The following is a 16,232-nucleotide window of genomic DNA, read 5'->3' as shown; positions in this document are numbered from 1 at the left end:
AAGCATTTGGTAATGCCCAAACTTGATGACCATTTGAATTTAAACTTAAACTCACTCAATTTTACATCATACTAACAGTCTTGAACATGTTCACACTCACACATGCACACACACATATTCAAAAGATTTTAAAGCACACAAAATAAACATTGGCCTTACATTTTCCAGTGGCAAGAGGTATTTTGTTAATCTTACTCCTGCAACACCTAAATTTTAAAACAAAAACCTTTAAGAAATGATTTTAGCATTCTCCAGCCTCATTTTCCAGGGCTTGATAGTTTTAGTAAAACATTTTTAGTCTTAGTAAAACATTTTAGCACACCAAATAATTTTCTGCTTAAGAAGGCTGGGTGGGGGTCCCCCCAGAGTTCTTTTTGTGGACACTCACACTGATTGTGAGCTGTCGCCTGTACGTCTCATGCAGGTTTGTCACAAAAGAGACTATTAGACTTACAAACACAGACGACAGCGCTGCGCAGTGGGTTCACTTCCCACCGCCTGCGGTTGGCTTGGGCTGGGCCCCGTGTCTGCCCCTGTTGTAGGCGGCTGCGGGTCAGGACTGGTCGGGACCCTCCAGAGCAGAGGGCACGGCTGAAACATTTTAAGAAAGGCCGAACCCAAGCTGAGTGTCCCTGTCAACTAGTTCCCTCCAAGTGTCTATGTAAGGAATCTGGTCTAGATAGCCTAAATGAGGGGCATCGATTCAAAGCTCCCCTCAGGTGGCCAATTAGCTCTCTCAAGGATGGGCCATTCTGACTTGCACAGGGTGATTTTCCTCCTTACGGGCCACACCTCGGTGCTGTGGCTCAAGTTGGCAGAGTGCTAGCCTTAAGCAAAAAGAAGCCAGGGACAGTGCTCAGGCCCTGAGTTCAAGCCTGAGGACTGGCCAAAAAAAAAAAAAAGTCAGCTGAGTAGTGTAATATGGATTAAGCATATTTATGAGCAAAACATAATACTTAAGCCAAGCACTATAAGGTATGCAAAAATAAGATAGCGTATTATCTCTGACAAGCTTATACTTATGGGCACAAATATAAGAACATAATCAACTATAACATGCAAAATTAAAGGATGTTTGTTTTATCTTTTGATGCTAGAAATGGAATCCAGGGCTTTACTTGCTAGGCAAATATCCTAGGCAAACTGCAGGGAAAAAACAAAATTGACTTGTACCCCTAACCCTGGAGTGGAGGCTTGTGAGAGACAAGGGAGCTGAAGATGAGCTCAAAGCTGCTTGCAGGAAAGATCAGGAGTTCAATGTCATGACTAAGACAAGTGGTGGTTTGAGATGCCTCTTGGGTGCACTGAGCAAGGAGCTGGAGGTGGTCCTATCCGAGGGCATGCTTACAACTGTCCCTGAGCTTCTTGGGAGTGAAAGATGGAAATACTTTTTTTTGGGGGGGTGGTGGTTCAGGGGCTTGAACCCAAGGCTTGAGAGCTGTCCTTGAGCTTTTGCGGTAGTTTATTGTAGATAAGAGTTTCATGGACTTTCTTGCCTGAGCTCACTTCAAACTGTGACTCTCTGGCCTCAGCCTTCTGAATGGCTAGGATTACAGGTGTGAGCCAATGGAACCCAGCCTGGTGGAAAGATTACTTGCAGGGAGTAAAAAGGGAGTGTGTAGATGTGAGGCAAGTACTTTATTTTCAAGTGTGGTAGGTTGAGAGAGGTGGAAGACCCAAAGGATCTGAGAGAACTGGTAAGGGTCAGATGCAGCCCAGAGCACCAACAGCAAGAGCAGAGGCTCTTCTGACACTGTCATCCTCCTTGGAAGAGGAAGCCAGTGCATCAACACAGCATTTCTAGTCTCTACATCAGGGCTGCCAGCAGTATGCTGTGATGATGGAAAAATGCCATATGTAGTGTACCTACGGTAGTCACAGGCTGTATCGTACCACTGGACACTTGAAATTCTCCCTTCTTTCTGAGACAAGATCCTGCTAATGTATGGTAGTTCAGACTAGATTACAATGAAATTAATATGATTTAGCTTCCCAAGTATTGCACTGCTACCATGCCAGTGAAGAACTAAATTTTTAACTTTAGAGACAAGCCCTCTGAATTTTTATTTCATTTTTTGTGTGTATGCATGCATGCCTATCCTAGGACTTAAACTCTGGGTGCTGCTGTCTCTGGGCTTTTTTGCTCAAGGCTAGAACTCTACCATTAGAGCCACAGCTTCACTTCTGCCTTTTTTGGAGTTAAGAGTATCATGCACTTTCTTGACTGGGCTGGCTTCAAACTGTGATACAAAGACATTAGCCTCCTGAGTAGCTAGGATTATAGGCATGAGGCACTGGCACCCAGTTCCGTCTGAATTTTGAAGGACAACTTTTTTTTGGCCAGTCCTGGGCCTTGAACTCAGGGCCTAAGCACCATCCCTGGCTTCTTCCCGCTCAAGGTTAGCACTCTGCCACCTGAGCCACAGCTCCCCTTCTGGCCATTTTCCATATATGTGGTGCTGGGGAATCAAACCGAGAGCTTCATGTGTAGGAGGCATGCACTCTTGCCACTAGGCCATATTCCCAGCCCCTGAAGGACAACTTTTTACAAAAACAAAAAACAAACAAACAAAAAAAAACAACTAAAACTTGTAGGTGGAGATGGGAGGAAGGGACTTGGAAAGAATGAGGGAACAAATGAGACTATACAAAAATAAATGTACTCATTACCTGACTCATGTAAATGTAACCCCTCCGAACACCACCTCTACAATAATAATAAAAATTTAAAAAAACCCCTAAGATTAAGATATGATCTCTGGAATATAAATTTTTTTGAGTATTCTTTTTAGTTGCACTTAACACAAAGCAGTCAAGAAATATCAGAATGCCTGCCCCATTGAAGGGTCACTAATTCTCTATTGGTTGAAGTAAGTGGCTGAAAAGGCAGTTATATTGTCAAGAACTTGCAACAAATTTTGATTTAAAATTTTTTTTGGCAGTACTAGAGTTTGAACTAAGCATATGCCTACCACCTGAGCCACATTTCCAGTACTTCCTGAATTAGTTTTCAAATAGTGTTTCTCACTTGTCCTGGTCCAGGCTCTGCGCTCCTGCTCCCTCCCTTCCCCCATGTATCACAGATGCAGAATCATGCCTAGCTTATTGAGACGGGGTCTTACTGAGTTTTTGCCCAGGCTGGCCAAAGAGATCCAGCTGGTCTCCATCTCCTCAGAACCTGGGATCACAGGTGTGGGCCACCATGGCTAGCTGTTTTAAGTATAATTCACCATGACCTTCCACTTCACTGCAGTTACTCGCTTTTCCCAGTCCCTGTCCTCTTAATAGCAGCATAGGAGCCTCACTGGGGATCAAGCCCACAGAGATTAAAGCCTACCAGAGGTGACAGCATTTTGGGTCCCCTGCTTTGTGATCACTCAGCTTTATCCTTCCCTGGTGCAACGTTTATTGTCAGCTACTTAGATCCAAGGCTCTGGTTCTCCAAAGCCACTGAAAGCCATCTTACTCCCTCTCCCTACCCAGAGAACTATTTTATACACCAGAGTTTTACAAAATCCAAAATAATTTTATTCACTTTTTTTTCAGAGTTTTGCTTCCACAAGGTGTTTAGCAAACATGCTAAGGCGACAGAATGTCTAGTTGGTCACGACATGCAACACTGACCATTCGACTGATGACAGCAGTGACCACGCACACCTGAGCTATGGGCCCCAGAGCACAAAGGGGGTCTTGCAGGAACACACTGAACCACACAGCAATCAGCAACCTGAGGTAGGTTTTTTACAGTACAAAACCCCCCCAAAAACCAACTTCTATGCCAGTGTGAGACACTGATTAGCAAGAGCTGCTGAAAGTTGTAGACTTTGGAGAGGAGACTGAGACAGCTGTGGTGAGATAAAGGAGAGCTCTCCACACTCCAGAGTATGTCACTCAACCACGGAGGGCGGGAACAGGTAAATGAAAGCGCCACCTAAAACAGCAGCAGTCAGCCCAGGGCAGGGGACCAACTGGCCTGGGAGCTGGAGAGCTCTGTGCAGTGGCCAGCTCGAGGAACCTGAGGCAGTGGGACACTCTGTGAACAGACTGGTTCTTGTTTGGAAACAACAGCAAAGAGGATGGCAGGACAGAAGTCCCCCTGTCCCCAGGAATGGCGCTGAGACTGATTCCTGGTGGAGGAGGGGGGGGGTGGGGACTCTGCCCCAGTGCTCTCCTGACGGAAACAGTGAATGACACCAAGACAGAAAGCAGGAGCCCCGAGGGTTCACAGCACTCTGCAAGGCCTCCCAGCCCCACTCACCCTGTCCCCTGAGCGGCTGTGGGGAGCAGCAACAGAGCGGCTATGGAGGGCCCTGCTATTGCCACTGATCTTCCTTTGGACATCCAGAAAGCCCAGCGCTGTGAAACAACCAGCTAGAGAACAAAATGCTACCCTTTCTACAGTCTAATAGCAAAACAGAGCTTTAGTGCAGCAAACTGTACAAAAATGATAGAAAGGAATATGCACTGCCATCAGCACAGTACAGATTTTAATATAAAATAAACAGCTTACATTTTCACTGTAAATATAGGCTATATACACAATTATATATAGATAAGAGCTACACATAGAAAGCTTCATTATAGGCCTCTGATACATTTATAGTAATGGTTCCCTGAACCGTTTAGAGTGCAATTAAGAACAAAAACTAAACCCATTTACATGAACAGGGAATAAATACAATAATCAAAATATGAATCTCCCTAAAAGTGAAACACACAAGCCAATCCTGAACTGCTGTGTGAAGGTGAAATTGGGAAGGCAAGGTTCCGGCAAGAGGACATGATGAGAGGCCGTCCCAGGTGGGGAATGGCGGTGTTCCCAGATGGAGACTGTCATCGAAGATCTCATCAGAGGGAGGAGTTAGCCCTTCACAGCAATCTTGTTCTCGGCAGCGGCAAACATGGCATAGAACCGGGAACTGTCATTGGACAGAAGGACCGAGGGGGTGTCAAACTCCACCACCTGCACAGGGAGGAGACATGTCAGGTCAGGATGTGACGGTGGGCCAGTTGAGGCGATGGGAGGGTCTGTGCCGAGGAGCAAAACTCCCCAGGGGTAGAATCAGGGGACAACTCAACTGGCCCTGCCATGCTCAGGGTGGAAGGGCAAGAGCAGAGAGCAAGGGCATGCCTCCTTCATGAGTCCCAGTGCTCTCCACTTTGCAATGAAGAAATCCATCAACAAGGCTGTATTAAACTGCAGGGGAGAAACTGTGGCTCAAGTCCAGGTACACAGACATGCCATTTTGTTGTCCACATCTAGAAATAAGATGGCTTGGATTTGTGTTTCTCAGAAAAACTTTCCTATATGTTTTTGGTCCTTTCTACTTTCTCTCTCCTCCATCTCAAGTCCTGGGCTTTGAACTCAGGGTCTGGACACTGTCCTTGTACTTTTTTGCTCAAGTTTAGCATTACTACTTGAGCCACAGCTCCACTTTGGGCTTTTGGTGGTTAACTATAGATAAAGAATCTCAGACACTTTCCTGCCTAGGCTGGCTTTGGACCATGAGATATCAGCATCCTGAATAGCTAGGATTACAGGTGTGAGCAACAGGCACCCAGCAATGCCCTTCTTTTATCATGTTCTATTTAACATCTACATACACAGTACTGGTTCTGGGTAGCAATCTTAGTAAATATCTGGGGTATGCTGGGTCTTAATGACTCATGTCTAGCTACTTGAGAGACTGAGAGCAGAACTTTGTGAGACTCAATTTAAAAAATAACCAGCAAGCTGGGTGTCACTGTCTTCTGTTTGTAATCCTAGCTACTCAAGAGGCAGTCTGAAGCCAGCCTGGATATTAGTCCATGAGAACCCACCTTCAACTAACCAATAAAAAACTGGACTGACTGTATGGCTTAAGTGGTAGAGAAACAGTTTAGCAAGTGTGAGTTCCTGAGTTCAAACCCCAGTACAGCCAAAAAAAAAAAAAGTACCAAACAACCCCCTCAAAACAAACAACTGTAGCACTGAGCAGCATGGGGAGGCAGGTACAGAGGAGATGAAGAACTACACAGAGGCTCAGTGAGAGTGTTTAAGGTTGCTGAGGCGAGCAGGTGGTTTCATGGAAGGTTTGGCACTGAGATATGTCCTTCTGTAGGGACAGGCAACTCGTAAGCAGGTGGTGGAACTGCGTTGAGTAAAGGCAAAGACTGTCATGGTCAATGGAGCCTGCAAGGAAGAGTGCAAAGTAAAAGCGGGGCCAGGGCTAGACTGTGGGCAAGTTTGGAGCAACAGGACATGAAGCCTGGCACCACTACCTAACATCAAGATGCAAACACAGGGTGAATGGTTGTAATACACCCTGGTGAATCACTAAGTACATACATGCTCTTTGACCTGCACCACCAAGCCTTGCTTACAAAAAGTAACACAAGAGCAAGCAGTGAAGCAAAGTGAGAATGTAGTAAGTCTCCTTGATTCCTTCTGAGTGTATCCCTCCCAATAGCCAGCAGAGTAGAGTCACTACAGGTGCTTATCCAAATGCCCAGAGCTCCAAGAAGATGGCAAGCAGCCCATCACCGGCAGGGTCAGTTTTCCTTCCAGACCAGGCCACATGCCAAGCCAAGGCCCCTGTGGGCTCCAGTACCTGTCCCTGGGCCAGCACCATAATCCTGTCAGAGCCGAGAACTGTATGCAGGCGATGGGCAATTGTCAGCATGGTGCAATCCGCAAATGCCTCCCGGATGGTCTCTTGTATCAGTAAGTCTGTCTCTGTGTCCATGGCAGCTGTGGCTTCATCTAAGATCAGAATCTGCCAGTGAAGCAAAGAAAGAGAGCTCCAATTAGTTCCTGAGATTTTCTAAAATGTGTTTTACTATATAAACTTTATACTATATAGTGTTTATTTTTAGGTTTACATATGTAATAATACTCGTTGCTTATTAAAATATCATCCATGTTTGCCTTCATTTTTATCTGTAAACAGGATCAACATGTAAGGTTGGTTTCATCAAATTCTTGCCCCTTGCTGTGACCTGTAATGTGCAAATTAACCTTTCTGGACCCCACCCTTACCGGTTTTCTGTCTGTAAAACAAGGGGGCTCTGTTTGACAACCTGGAAGTTTCTTGCAGTCTTTCAATCTTCTGTCTGTGTCTGAAGTACTATAACTGCTCTTTGGCCAGAAACAAAAGTCGTGCTTAAGATCCTAAAGAGTTAGGGAAGTTAAAAAACAAAAACCATCTCCCTCAAAACCAGTATACTATGTGGTTTCATGGTTGGTCATGCTGTAAGTGCCACCAGGCTCAGACAGGTGGCCTTGGACTCAGTGCTCCTGGGCAAGGCTGCCCACAAGGCACCAGTACCTTCTCTTTGCTCCCATTGGCCACAGCCTGTTCCCTGTGCCTCCCTCAATGCAGCAGCCCTAGCCTTACACCACGGCCGCTGCAGTGGGCTCTCACCTTACAGTGGCGCAGCAGGGCCCTGGCTATGCACAACAGCTGCCGTTCCCCCACAGAGAAGTTGTCCCCATTCTCCATCACTTCTGACTCCAGTTTCAGAGGTAGCTGAGCAATCTAGAGATGAGAAGGATAAAGTCCAAACTGAGCTTTTCAAAAACTCAGGGGTGGGCTGGGTTTGATCCCCAGCACAAAAACAAATTTAAAAATACCAATGGAGGTGGTAGGTGGTAGTGCGCAAGAGAGGAATTATTCTGAGCCAGGTGCAGTGGTGTAACCACCACTGACTGGGAGCTGGAGGCAGAAGAATTTCAAGTGTGATAGTAGTTTGGGTTATAAAATGAGACTCTCAAAAACCAACACACAGGAACAAAAGCACAAAGATAAATGATCCTGAAACTGATGAAGACAGGTCAACACTATCTTCTTTGGTAAGCTGCAGAATTTACTCTTCAAATGAAATAGTTTGAGGGTACCTGATGTACAAGAGAAGGAAACAGGGCTCGTGGAGTTGAACCAGGGTAGGGATCCAGAGCCTGCCTTAAGGCAGGGCTCTAGTGCCCTGTTGAGCTAAGAGGTCTGTGATCCACGTGCACACTTAGTGTTTTCTGCAGACTCTGCTGCAAGAGTATGTGCCACTGTTATGGTGAAAAGAAATGAAAACATAGTCATCACCATTTTAGTCAGTGGCTGGTATGATACCATCATGACTATAGGCATTGTGGGAGGTGGGCTGGAGAGATAACTTCTAGGGTGCAGATGAAATGACTGAGAAGCCCTCCTTGCACAGCCTGCGGCCGGAGGTAAAGGTGGTAGCTGGAGCCAGGGGACCAGGCCAGGATGGGCAGTAAGGGCAGTGCCCCTTCATGCCCACCCTTGCATTCTTAGCACAGCTCTCCCTCTGCTTTTTTTTTTTTTTTTTTTTTTTGCCAGTCCTGGGCCTTGGACTCAGGGCCTGAGCACTGTCCCTGGCTTCTTTTTGCTCAAGGCTAGCACTGTCACTTGAGCCATAACACCACTTCTGGCCATTTTCTATATATGTGGTGCTGGGGAATCGAACCCAGGGCTTCATGTATATGAGGCAAACACTCTTGCCACTAGGCCATATTCCCAGCCTCCCCCTCTGCTCTTCACTTACACATTCTTTCATGTGAGTTCTTTCCAAGGCATCCCAGATCTGCTCTTCTGTGTACTGGTTGAAGGGGTCCAAATTTGATCTAGGGAGAAGTAAAAATGGGAGTTTCTCAGAGGCCAATGCCTAAGCAACCAAACATAAAAGACGGAGGACTCCATCCTGATGGTTGCAGGTGGCTCATGTTCCAAATGGCCATAGGAGGGCATTTGGAAACCAACTGATTTTTGTTATTTTTATTATGCAACAACTTAGTTAAAACTTAAAAATATGCATATAAAAATAAAACACAAATAAAAACCAGTGCATGTTTTGGTTTTAATTATCTCTTATGATACACCTAAAAATACAGTTAGCATTTTTTTTTTTTTTTTTTGTGGCCAGGCCTAGGGCTTGAACTCAGGGCCTGGGCGCTGTCCCTGAGCTTTTTTTGCTCAAGACCAGCATTCTACCCCTTGCCACAGCACCACTTCCAGGTTTTTGTGTTTATGTGGTACTGAGGAATCAAACCTAGGACTTCATGTTTGCTAGGCAAGCACCCCACCGCTAAGCCATATTCCTAGCCCCTTTTTATATATATTTAAAACCCTTTATAAACCCTTTATAAACCCTTCCCACTCTCCTTTCCCATTCTCTTACTAGGCTTCATTAACATTAAAATTTTTATATCATTTTAAGTTTAGGCATAAATATTGAAATCATAAATATTACATAAACACCCACATACTGCAAAATCCCACAATATAGCGAAAACTCCATGATACAGTGAAGCTGCAATAACTGAACCACGATATAGCAAGGGAAGACTGTACATACGTATATGCTAAGATAGATTTCCCTTTATGTATAAACATAGGAAAAATGCCCTCTTTTTCCTTGATACATCTGTTATTAAACAGGGCCAATCCATCAGACAACAGAGAAGAAAGGACAGAGAGAAAAGGGTGCTGCTCAGATACATGTGGGGAAACTGGCTCATAATGTAAACTGGATCTACCTCAAGGATGACGCTGAGAAACAGGACTGGACATTGTGTGGCAGTGGAGGCAGAGAGCCAAGTGATACATTTACAAGTCAAAGGATGCCAAATATCTCTGCCAACTTGCAGATGCTCAAAGAGGCAGGATCTTCCCTGAAAGTTCCTGGAAACAAGGCTCTACTGATTTCCAGTCTCCAGATCTGTGGGACAATCAACTTCTGTTGTCTTAAGCTACCCTGTTTGGGGTACAATTGTCCCTTGTAGGGAATGTGTTCCTGGACCTCCAACAATATCAAAATTTGGGATGCTCAAGTGCGTTGTATAAAATGCTATAGTATTTCTACGTAGCCTGTGCATAGCTTGCCACATACTTATGGGAAATATCTCTAGACCATTTAGACATACCTAGTGCAATACAAATCTTATGTAAGTGTTTTACTATAAGGGAATAACAGAATTATGTAGCTTTGTACAACTAAACAATGATGATGACGATGGAGTACTAGCAAATAAAAAGCATATATATTCACTTATAGATATGGTATTTTTGTGGTGAGGCCTTTTCAATCAGAAGTTGGTTGACTCTGCCCAATATGCCCAATATGAAGGGCCAACTATTTTGTTATGGAAGTGTCAGGAAAAAAATATACTGAGTAAACTAATCAATCTAAATTAATAGAGCAACAACAGGCACAAAAGATCTTTTGTGAGCTGCCTGCTCTAAGTAGCCTGTCCTATCAAACTGTCTATGGGTCAAAACACAACAGCAGGCTTATCACTCAAACTCCTGGCCCAGTACACCTGCAGGAGCCTCAGAAGACAAACCAATGGGTTCCAGAAATGTAAGGAACACTTTCACACACTATTAGGTGGTCTATACAAATACTAGGGCAGAGCAGACTATTCAGCTGAATCAGGAATAAACCCTTCTTAGGGGAGCAATGACATTCAATGTCTGGGCAGCTAGATGGAGAAAAGTATCTAAGATAAGGACACTTAGCTATTTGCTCAAGGCTGGAGCTCTACCGTTCTACTTCTGGCTTTTTGGTGGTTAACTGAAGAGTCTCACAGATTTTCTTCTCTAGGCTGGCTTTGAACTGTGATCCTCAGATATTAGCCTCCTGAGATACAAAGTATAGGCATGAGCCAAAGGTGCCTTGTGAAGGCACTTATTTTGGTTATGTTCACAGTACAGGGGTGTGAGCTTGGGATATGTGCTTGTTCTACTGCTGCTGGCTCACCACTGGCCAGCCTAAGTCCAAATTCTAGTTCTGCCATTTTTAGCTGTATATCTTTAGGCAAATTACCTAACCTCTTTGGGTTTCAGTTCCTTCATCTGTAAAATAAGCATAATAAGACTGATCCTAAGCTGGGAATGTGGCTTAGTGCCTAGCAGGCATGAAGCTCTGGGTTCGATTCCTTAGTACCACATAAACAGAAAAAGCTGGAAGTGGTGCTGTGGCTCAAGTGGTAGAGTACTAGCTTTGAGCAAAAGAAGCTCCAGTGCCTAGGCCCTGAGTTCAAGCCCCAGAACTGGCAAAAAAAGAAGAAGACCAATCCCATAGAATCTTGAGGATTTGTTGAACGAACACAATTTAAAAACACTAGGGGGGCTGGGAATATGGCCTAGTGGCAAGAGTGCTTGCCTTGTATACATGAAGCCCAGGGTTCAATTCGCCAGCACCACATATATAAAAAATGACCAGAAGTGGCGCTGTGGCTCAAGTGGCAGAGTGCCTAGCCTTGAGCAAAGAGAAGCCAGGGACAGTGCTCAGGCCCTGAATTCAAGGCCCAGGACTGGCAAAAACAAACAAACAAACAAAACAAAAAACACTAAGGACAGTTATCTGGAAAATCATGGGTTCTCAATAAGCTCAGCCGCCATCATCACTGTTCCTGTCTCCTTCTCCAGAACAGCGTTGGGCATAGAAAAAAAGTGTTACTTTCTGATATAGACACTAGAAGTTTTGGGGGATTCCTAATTCTTCTGAAGGGCTGCTAAAAAAATAAAACAGTAGAAAAAGAGGCAGCTTCAAACAACCGAATTCAGAGACAACTGGAAGACTGAGAGTCATGCTTTTGCCCTGAAACAACTTTTTTTAAAAAAAAAACCATCTAGAGTATTAGATGCTCTGTTTGAATGAATCACCTGTGTGTCCAGTTTCTGCTATGATTATGAGTTGAGAGCTAGAGATATTCCTTAAAAGTACAAAGATTAAATGGGTAGATCAGAAAGAGAGAGAGAGAGAGAACGAGAGACAGACAGAGAGAGAGAGGAAGATGGAGGGAAGGAGGGGGAGGGGACACCTGAAACAGAAAGAAAGACAACACTGCTGCTTGCTAATGAATAGATGCCATGCAGAACTGCTTCAGGTACCTATTAACCACAGGGGACCAAAGCTAGAGAGACAGACTAGAGTAACAGCTGGTGTCACTGGTCTCACTGCAGAATATAATAGCCACCCGCCCAGCCATGCTAGTGAGTTCATAGTAAAAAAGCATTCTAGCAGCGGTAGGTTAGAGCCCAGGGTAGGGCTTCCTGGGCCAGAGAGCACAGGGACCTCTGAGGAAAGGGAAAGGAAAGAAAGCATGAGAGAGGCCAGAAAAAGCATTGAAGACCTGTACTGTGGGGACCTCCTCTATTAGGGTGAAGGGAAGAGGGAAAGGACAGACCACAGAAACCCTGGCCTGAGACCTTAAACTTAGATGGAAGAGGGAGGGCTGGGATGCAGTGGGAATGGACTGAGACTCAGGCAGAGCTAGGCTGTGTATCATCTGTGCTTAGACTCCATTTGTACCTGTGCTTTAGAATAGTTCAGGAATTTATATGCTTTACTTATGGATTTTTTTTTTTTTTTTTTTTTTTTGCCAGTCCTGGGCCTTGGACTCAGGGCCTGAGCACTGTCCCTGGCTTCTTTTTTTCTGCTTAAAGCTAGCACTCTGCCACTTGAGCTACAGTGCCAATTCTGCTGTTTTCTATATACATGGTGCTAGGGAATTGAACCCAGGCCTTCATGTATACGAGGCAAGCACTCTTGCCACTAGGCCATATTCCCAGCCCACTCATGGATTTATGGCATTCAGTTTTGGCCAATTATGACACGCTAAACAAATATAGAAGAAAAAAGAAAAAGTATGAACTTCTCCCATGTATATGACATATGACACAGCTCAGCTGATGATGATCTTTCAGTATTTCAGTCAGTCCAGTATTACTGCCTGTTGTGTTGACATTGTTTTGCAACCTGCTGAGTGTTTCTAAAATGATGTCACAGACATGGAGGGACAAAGGTGAATAAATGCAGCAATGTTACTGGACATTATGTTGAAAATTATACAACTTGTGTGTGAAGACAAGAGGGAAAAACTGGGAGAGAGAAAGGGAAGGGGGTGGCATTGTCCAAGGAGAAATGTACTCTTTACCTGACTTATGTAACTGTAACCCCTCTGTACATCATCTATATAATAATAAAAAATAAAACAAAAAATAGTGTCAAAATGTATGTTAAAAGATAATGGCCAAAGTGGTAATAGTGAAGTTTGAGATTTGTTGAAAGTGGTATGTCTTTAGTGTAATTTAGGTGGTGACTCTGACCACCTGACTTTGGTTTTACCTGGCTGTCCTTCCTAGGAGTGCCTTTCAGGTTTTAGTGACTTGCTGGCATTTCAAGATGTACTCCCTCCTGATGTTGGTTAGTGTTAATGAAAATACAGTTTCTGAATCCTGAGTCTCCAAGAGGCAGCTCTGGAACAGCTGATCTACCCTGTCCTTGCCAGGGGATACTCATCCAGGCTTTCTACTAAGAGGGGCAAAATAGGAAACGCTGATGGTTTGCAGATCTATAAAAAGCTGGGGGGGGGGGGGGAGGAGGGGAGTGGTCAAAGGAAGATAGATGTTCTGTGATTCAGCTTTACCTCAGCGTTTACTACTGATTAGAAAAGCCAAAGTTAAAGCTGGTAGAAAATTAAACTTGCATGGTTTTCTCAGTTTGCACACCTTTCTCACCAAATAACACTCTGAGCTCAATAAGTGCAAGCTCAGGACAGTGGCACACCAACTTTTCAGCTTGTCCACTGGAAACACATCTCTGAAGATGGCAATTCTATGAAAGCTAACCCACCATGCCATGGTTAATTCACCACCATCAATGCTAGGAGCTCCCAATTCTCAAACCTAAATGAAGTTTTGTGCAGTTTTCAAACTGAGACCTCTTGGTAACAGCATTTTCAAGAAAAATCTAAAGTTAAACATGCCTCATTTCTTAATCCTCTTCTAAATGAGGACTGGAAACTAAAAGTTACACGATTCTTTTGTCCAGAGCTAATTTCTTCTCCCTGCCCAAATATTCCTATGGCATTTAAAAATAGGAAGATCTATGGAAAGAGCAGACTCAACACTAATTTCGCAAATTAAGAAATATCCTTTGTGACCTTGTTATCTTCAGTACTCAAAGAGAATGACTTATTATCATAATAAAAAAGCCAATACTTGTTGTCTAAATTCAATAGGAAATATGCTAAAAATGAACAAACAAACAAGAAACCCCAAGCCCCTAAAATCACTCCCAAATGTTAATATTTACAGGAATGTAGATGAGATTTCGTTTTTACTACAATAGACAAACTATTTGTATCCCTCTCAAATTCATCTTAAATCCATCGTTTTTCCATATGATGACACTGGAGGTGAGTCACGAGGATGAGGCCCTCATGACAGAGTTAGTGCCAAGAAGAGGAAGAGACACAAAGCTCACTGGCTTGCTCTTGCTCTGCATTCAGAGTGAGGCTACTTCCCTGATTAAACCCATAGGTGCTTGGATCTCCTTAGTGTAGTGCATTCTTCCAACAAGAAAGGATCTTGAGTGTTTCTATAAGCAATGAACCTCTAGTCTTTTTTTTTTGCCAGTCCTGGGGCTTGGGACTCAGGGCTTGAGCACTGTCCCTGGCTTCTTTTTGCTCAAAGCTAGCCCTTTACCACTTGAGCCACAGTGCCACTTCTAGCTTTTTCTGTGTATGTGGTACTGAGGAATCAAACCCAGGCCTTCGTGCATGCTAGGCAAACACTCTACCGCTAAGCTACATTCCCAGCCCCCGAACCAGTAGTCCTAACCCAGCTCCCTCCCAAGGAAGAAATAATGCACTGTAATCACTCAAATGAGTTTTGTGGTTGTAGTTGTGGTTGTTGTTTTTGTGGTGGTGGCTGTGGTGAGATGGTGTACTATTTCTAGAATAATACCAGGTCAAACACATGAAGCAGACGAGTAAGCTCCTATCCCATCTCCTATTGCCCCAAATCCATTTAATATGAACATATCAGATACTGAACTGTTCAAACTACATTATATGCACTGAATGAAGTATTACAGTGAAATCACACTTTGTACAATTAATTTATACAAATAAAAAATAGAAAATGCAAAAAAAAAAAAAAAAGAATGAGGCTATGTAAGGATGTACCAACATTAGTATTTGTATACCAAGAAGGAAGCATCTATGAGAGCAGACACTGATCTTGGAGTTCAAAGACTCCAGAACTGTGAGCCACACTCATCTGTTGTTTAAGCCCCTGCCTCAAGCAGATGAAGGGACCCATCAAATCTCCTTGGAGTCCAAATGCTATTAAATGCCATTTCCTAGGAAGAAGGAACACTTCGTTTTAAAGATAAGTCAGGCTGAGGGTCTGGCTCTACTGGTAGGTGCCTGCCCAGAAAGTACAAGGCCCGGAATTCAAATCCTAGGGTGGAAAAGAAAAAAGAGGAAGTCTGAACATTGCCTATGGTTATTTGAAATTAAATTGCTACCATTTTTTTCAAACTGCTAAAATTACAGAGGAAATGTAATGTTACTTTTGAAATGATGTTGGAAAAAGTAGTGCAATCTAGCTTGACTATAGAATTTTGGCTGTTTTTATTTTGAAACAGGTGCAGCCTGAATGGAAATTAGCACAAATTATGGAAATTGAAATTCTAAGGAGGCAGAAGGTAGGAAACAGAGGAGACATGATTTCCTTCTTAGTTACTATTTTAGTATTCAGGTAGATTTCAGAACAAGATCTCATTCCAGAATATGTATGAAAGATGGGGAAGAGGGCTGGGGTGTTGCTGACTGGCATAATGGTGGCCTAACATGAAGACTTGGGTTTCATTTCTAGCACAAAAAACTCCCCAAACAGTGGTGTGTAGGGGTGTACAGAAAATAAAAGAATGAGTGGTAATGAAGCCTGAAAGCCATCAAGAGAACTGCACCTTTCAGCATGCCTAGGAAATAGGCATGACTGAGTGGGGGGCAGGTGGGGGTTTTAGTTATTGCACACTTGCCATGGGCCAGCCTCAGTACTTATGCTACTTCTATGAACTTATTCAATATATACAAGAGGTCCTAAAATTACTCCTAGCTAAGAGGTGAGGAAACACAGCAACTCGTCTATTCATGGGCAGAGCTCTGAGCCCAAATCTCTGAGCTCTTACGTACCTGCTGCAGAGCTTCCTCCTACTTCTGTAGTAGAAAGTTTCTATAATAGACAACAAGCACACAGTGTAGAGGGCAAGTCACTGGACCTGAGGTCACAGGATCTCAGTCCCTGGTGGTGGCTCTGGCATGGCATGGTCCAATGAGTTCACCTAGCTTCTAAGTGAGGTAGGAAGTGCATAGGTGTGCAGGTTCTCACCTGACGGTGCCACTGAACAGCACTGGCTCTTGAGGAATGATGGAGAGTTTGCTT

At 44.0% G+C, this 16,232-nt stretch overlaps 1 protein-coding gene across 2 annotated transcripts in view; it reads right to left on the bottom strand.

Moving 5' to 3' along the window:
* Positions 1 to 3,505: 3,505 nt before the first annotated feature.
* The window catches only part of Abcc5 (ATP binding cassette subfamily C member 5), an 86,182-nt gene continuing 73,455 nt past the window's right edge, over positions 3,506 to 16,232 (bottom strand). For both annotated transcript variants that reach the window (XM_048347019.1, XM_048347017.1), the window contains exons 27-31: positions 16,179 to 16,232; positions 8,539 to 8,617; positions 7,404 to 7,517; positions 6,591 to 6,755; positions 3,506 to 4,963 (exon numbers count right to left, since the gene is read on the bottom strand). In XM_048347019.1, coding sequence (XP_048202976.1) covers positions 4,862 to 4,963; positions 6,591 to 6,755; positions 7,404 to 7,517; positions 8,539 to 8,617; positions 16,179 to 16,232 — 514 coding nt within the window. In that variant the 3' untranslated portion in view covers positions 3,506 to 4,861. The remainder of the gene's footprint in view (positions 4,964 to 6,590; positions 6,756 to 7,403; positions 7,518 to 8,538; positions 8,618 to 16,178) is intronic.

The sequence above is a fragment of the Perognathus longimembris genome, chromosome 5 (genome assembly GCF_023159225.1).
Source record: "Perognathus longimembris pacificus isolate PPM17 chromosome 5, ASM2315922v1, whole genome shotgun sequence".
Lineage (NCBI taxonomy): Eukaryota > Metazoa > Chordata > Mammalia > Rodentia > Heteromyidae > Perognathus > Perognathus longimembris.
Note: the sequence above shows the minus strand (reverse complement) of the source record. Positions and strands in the feature narration are given on the sequence as shown.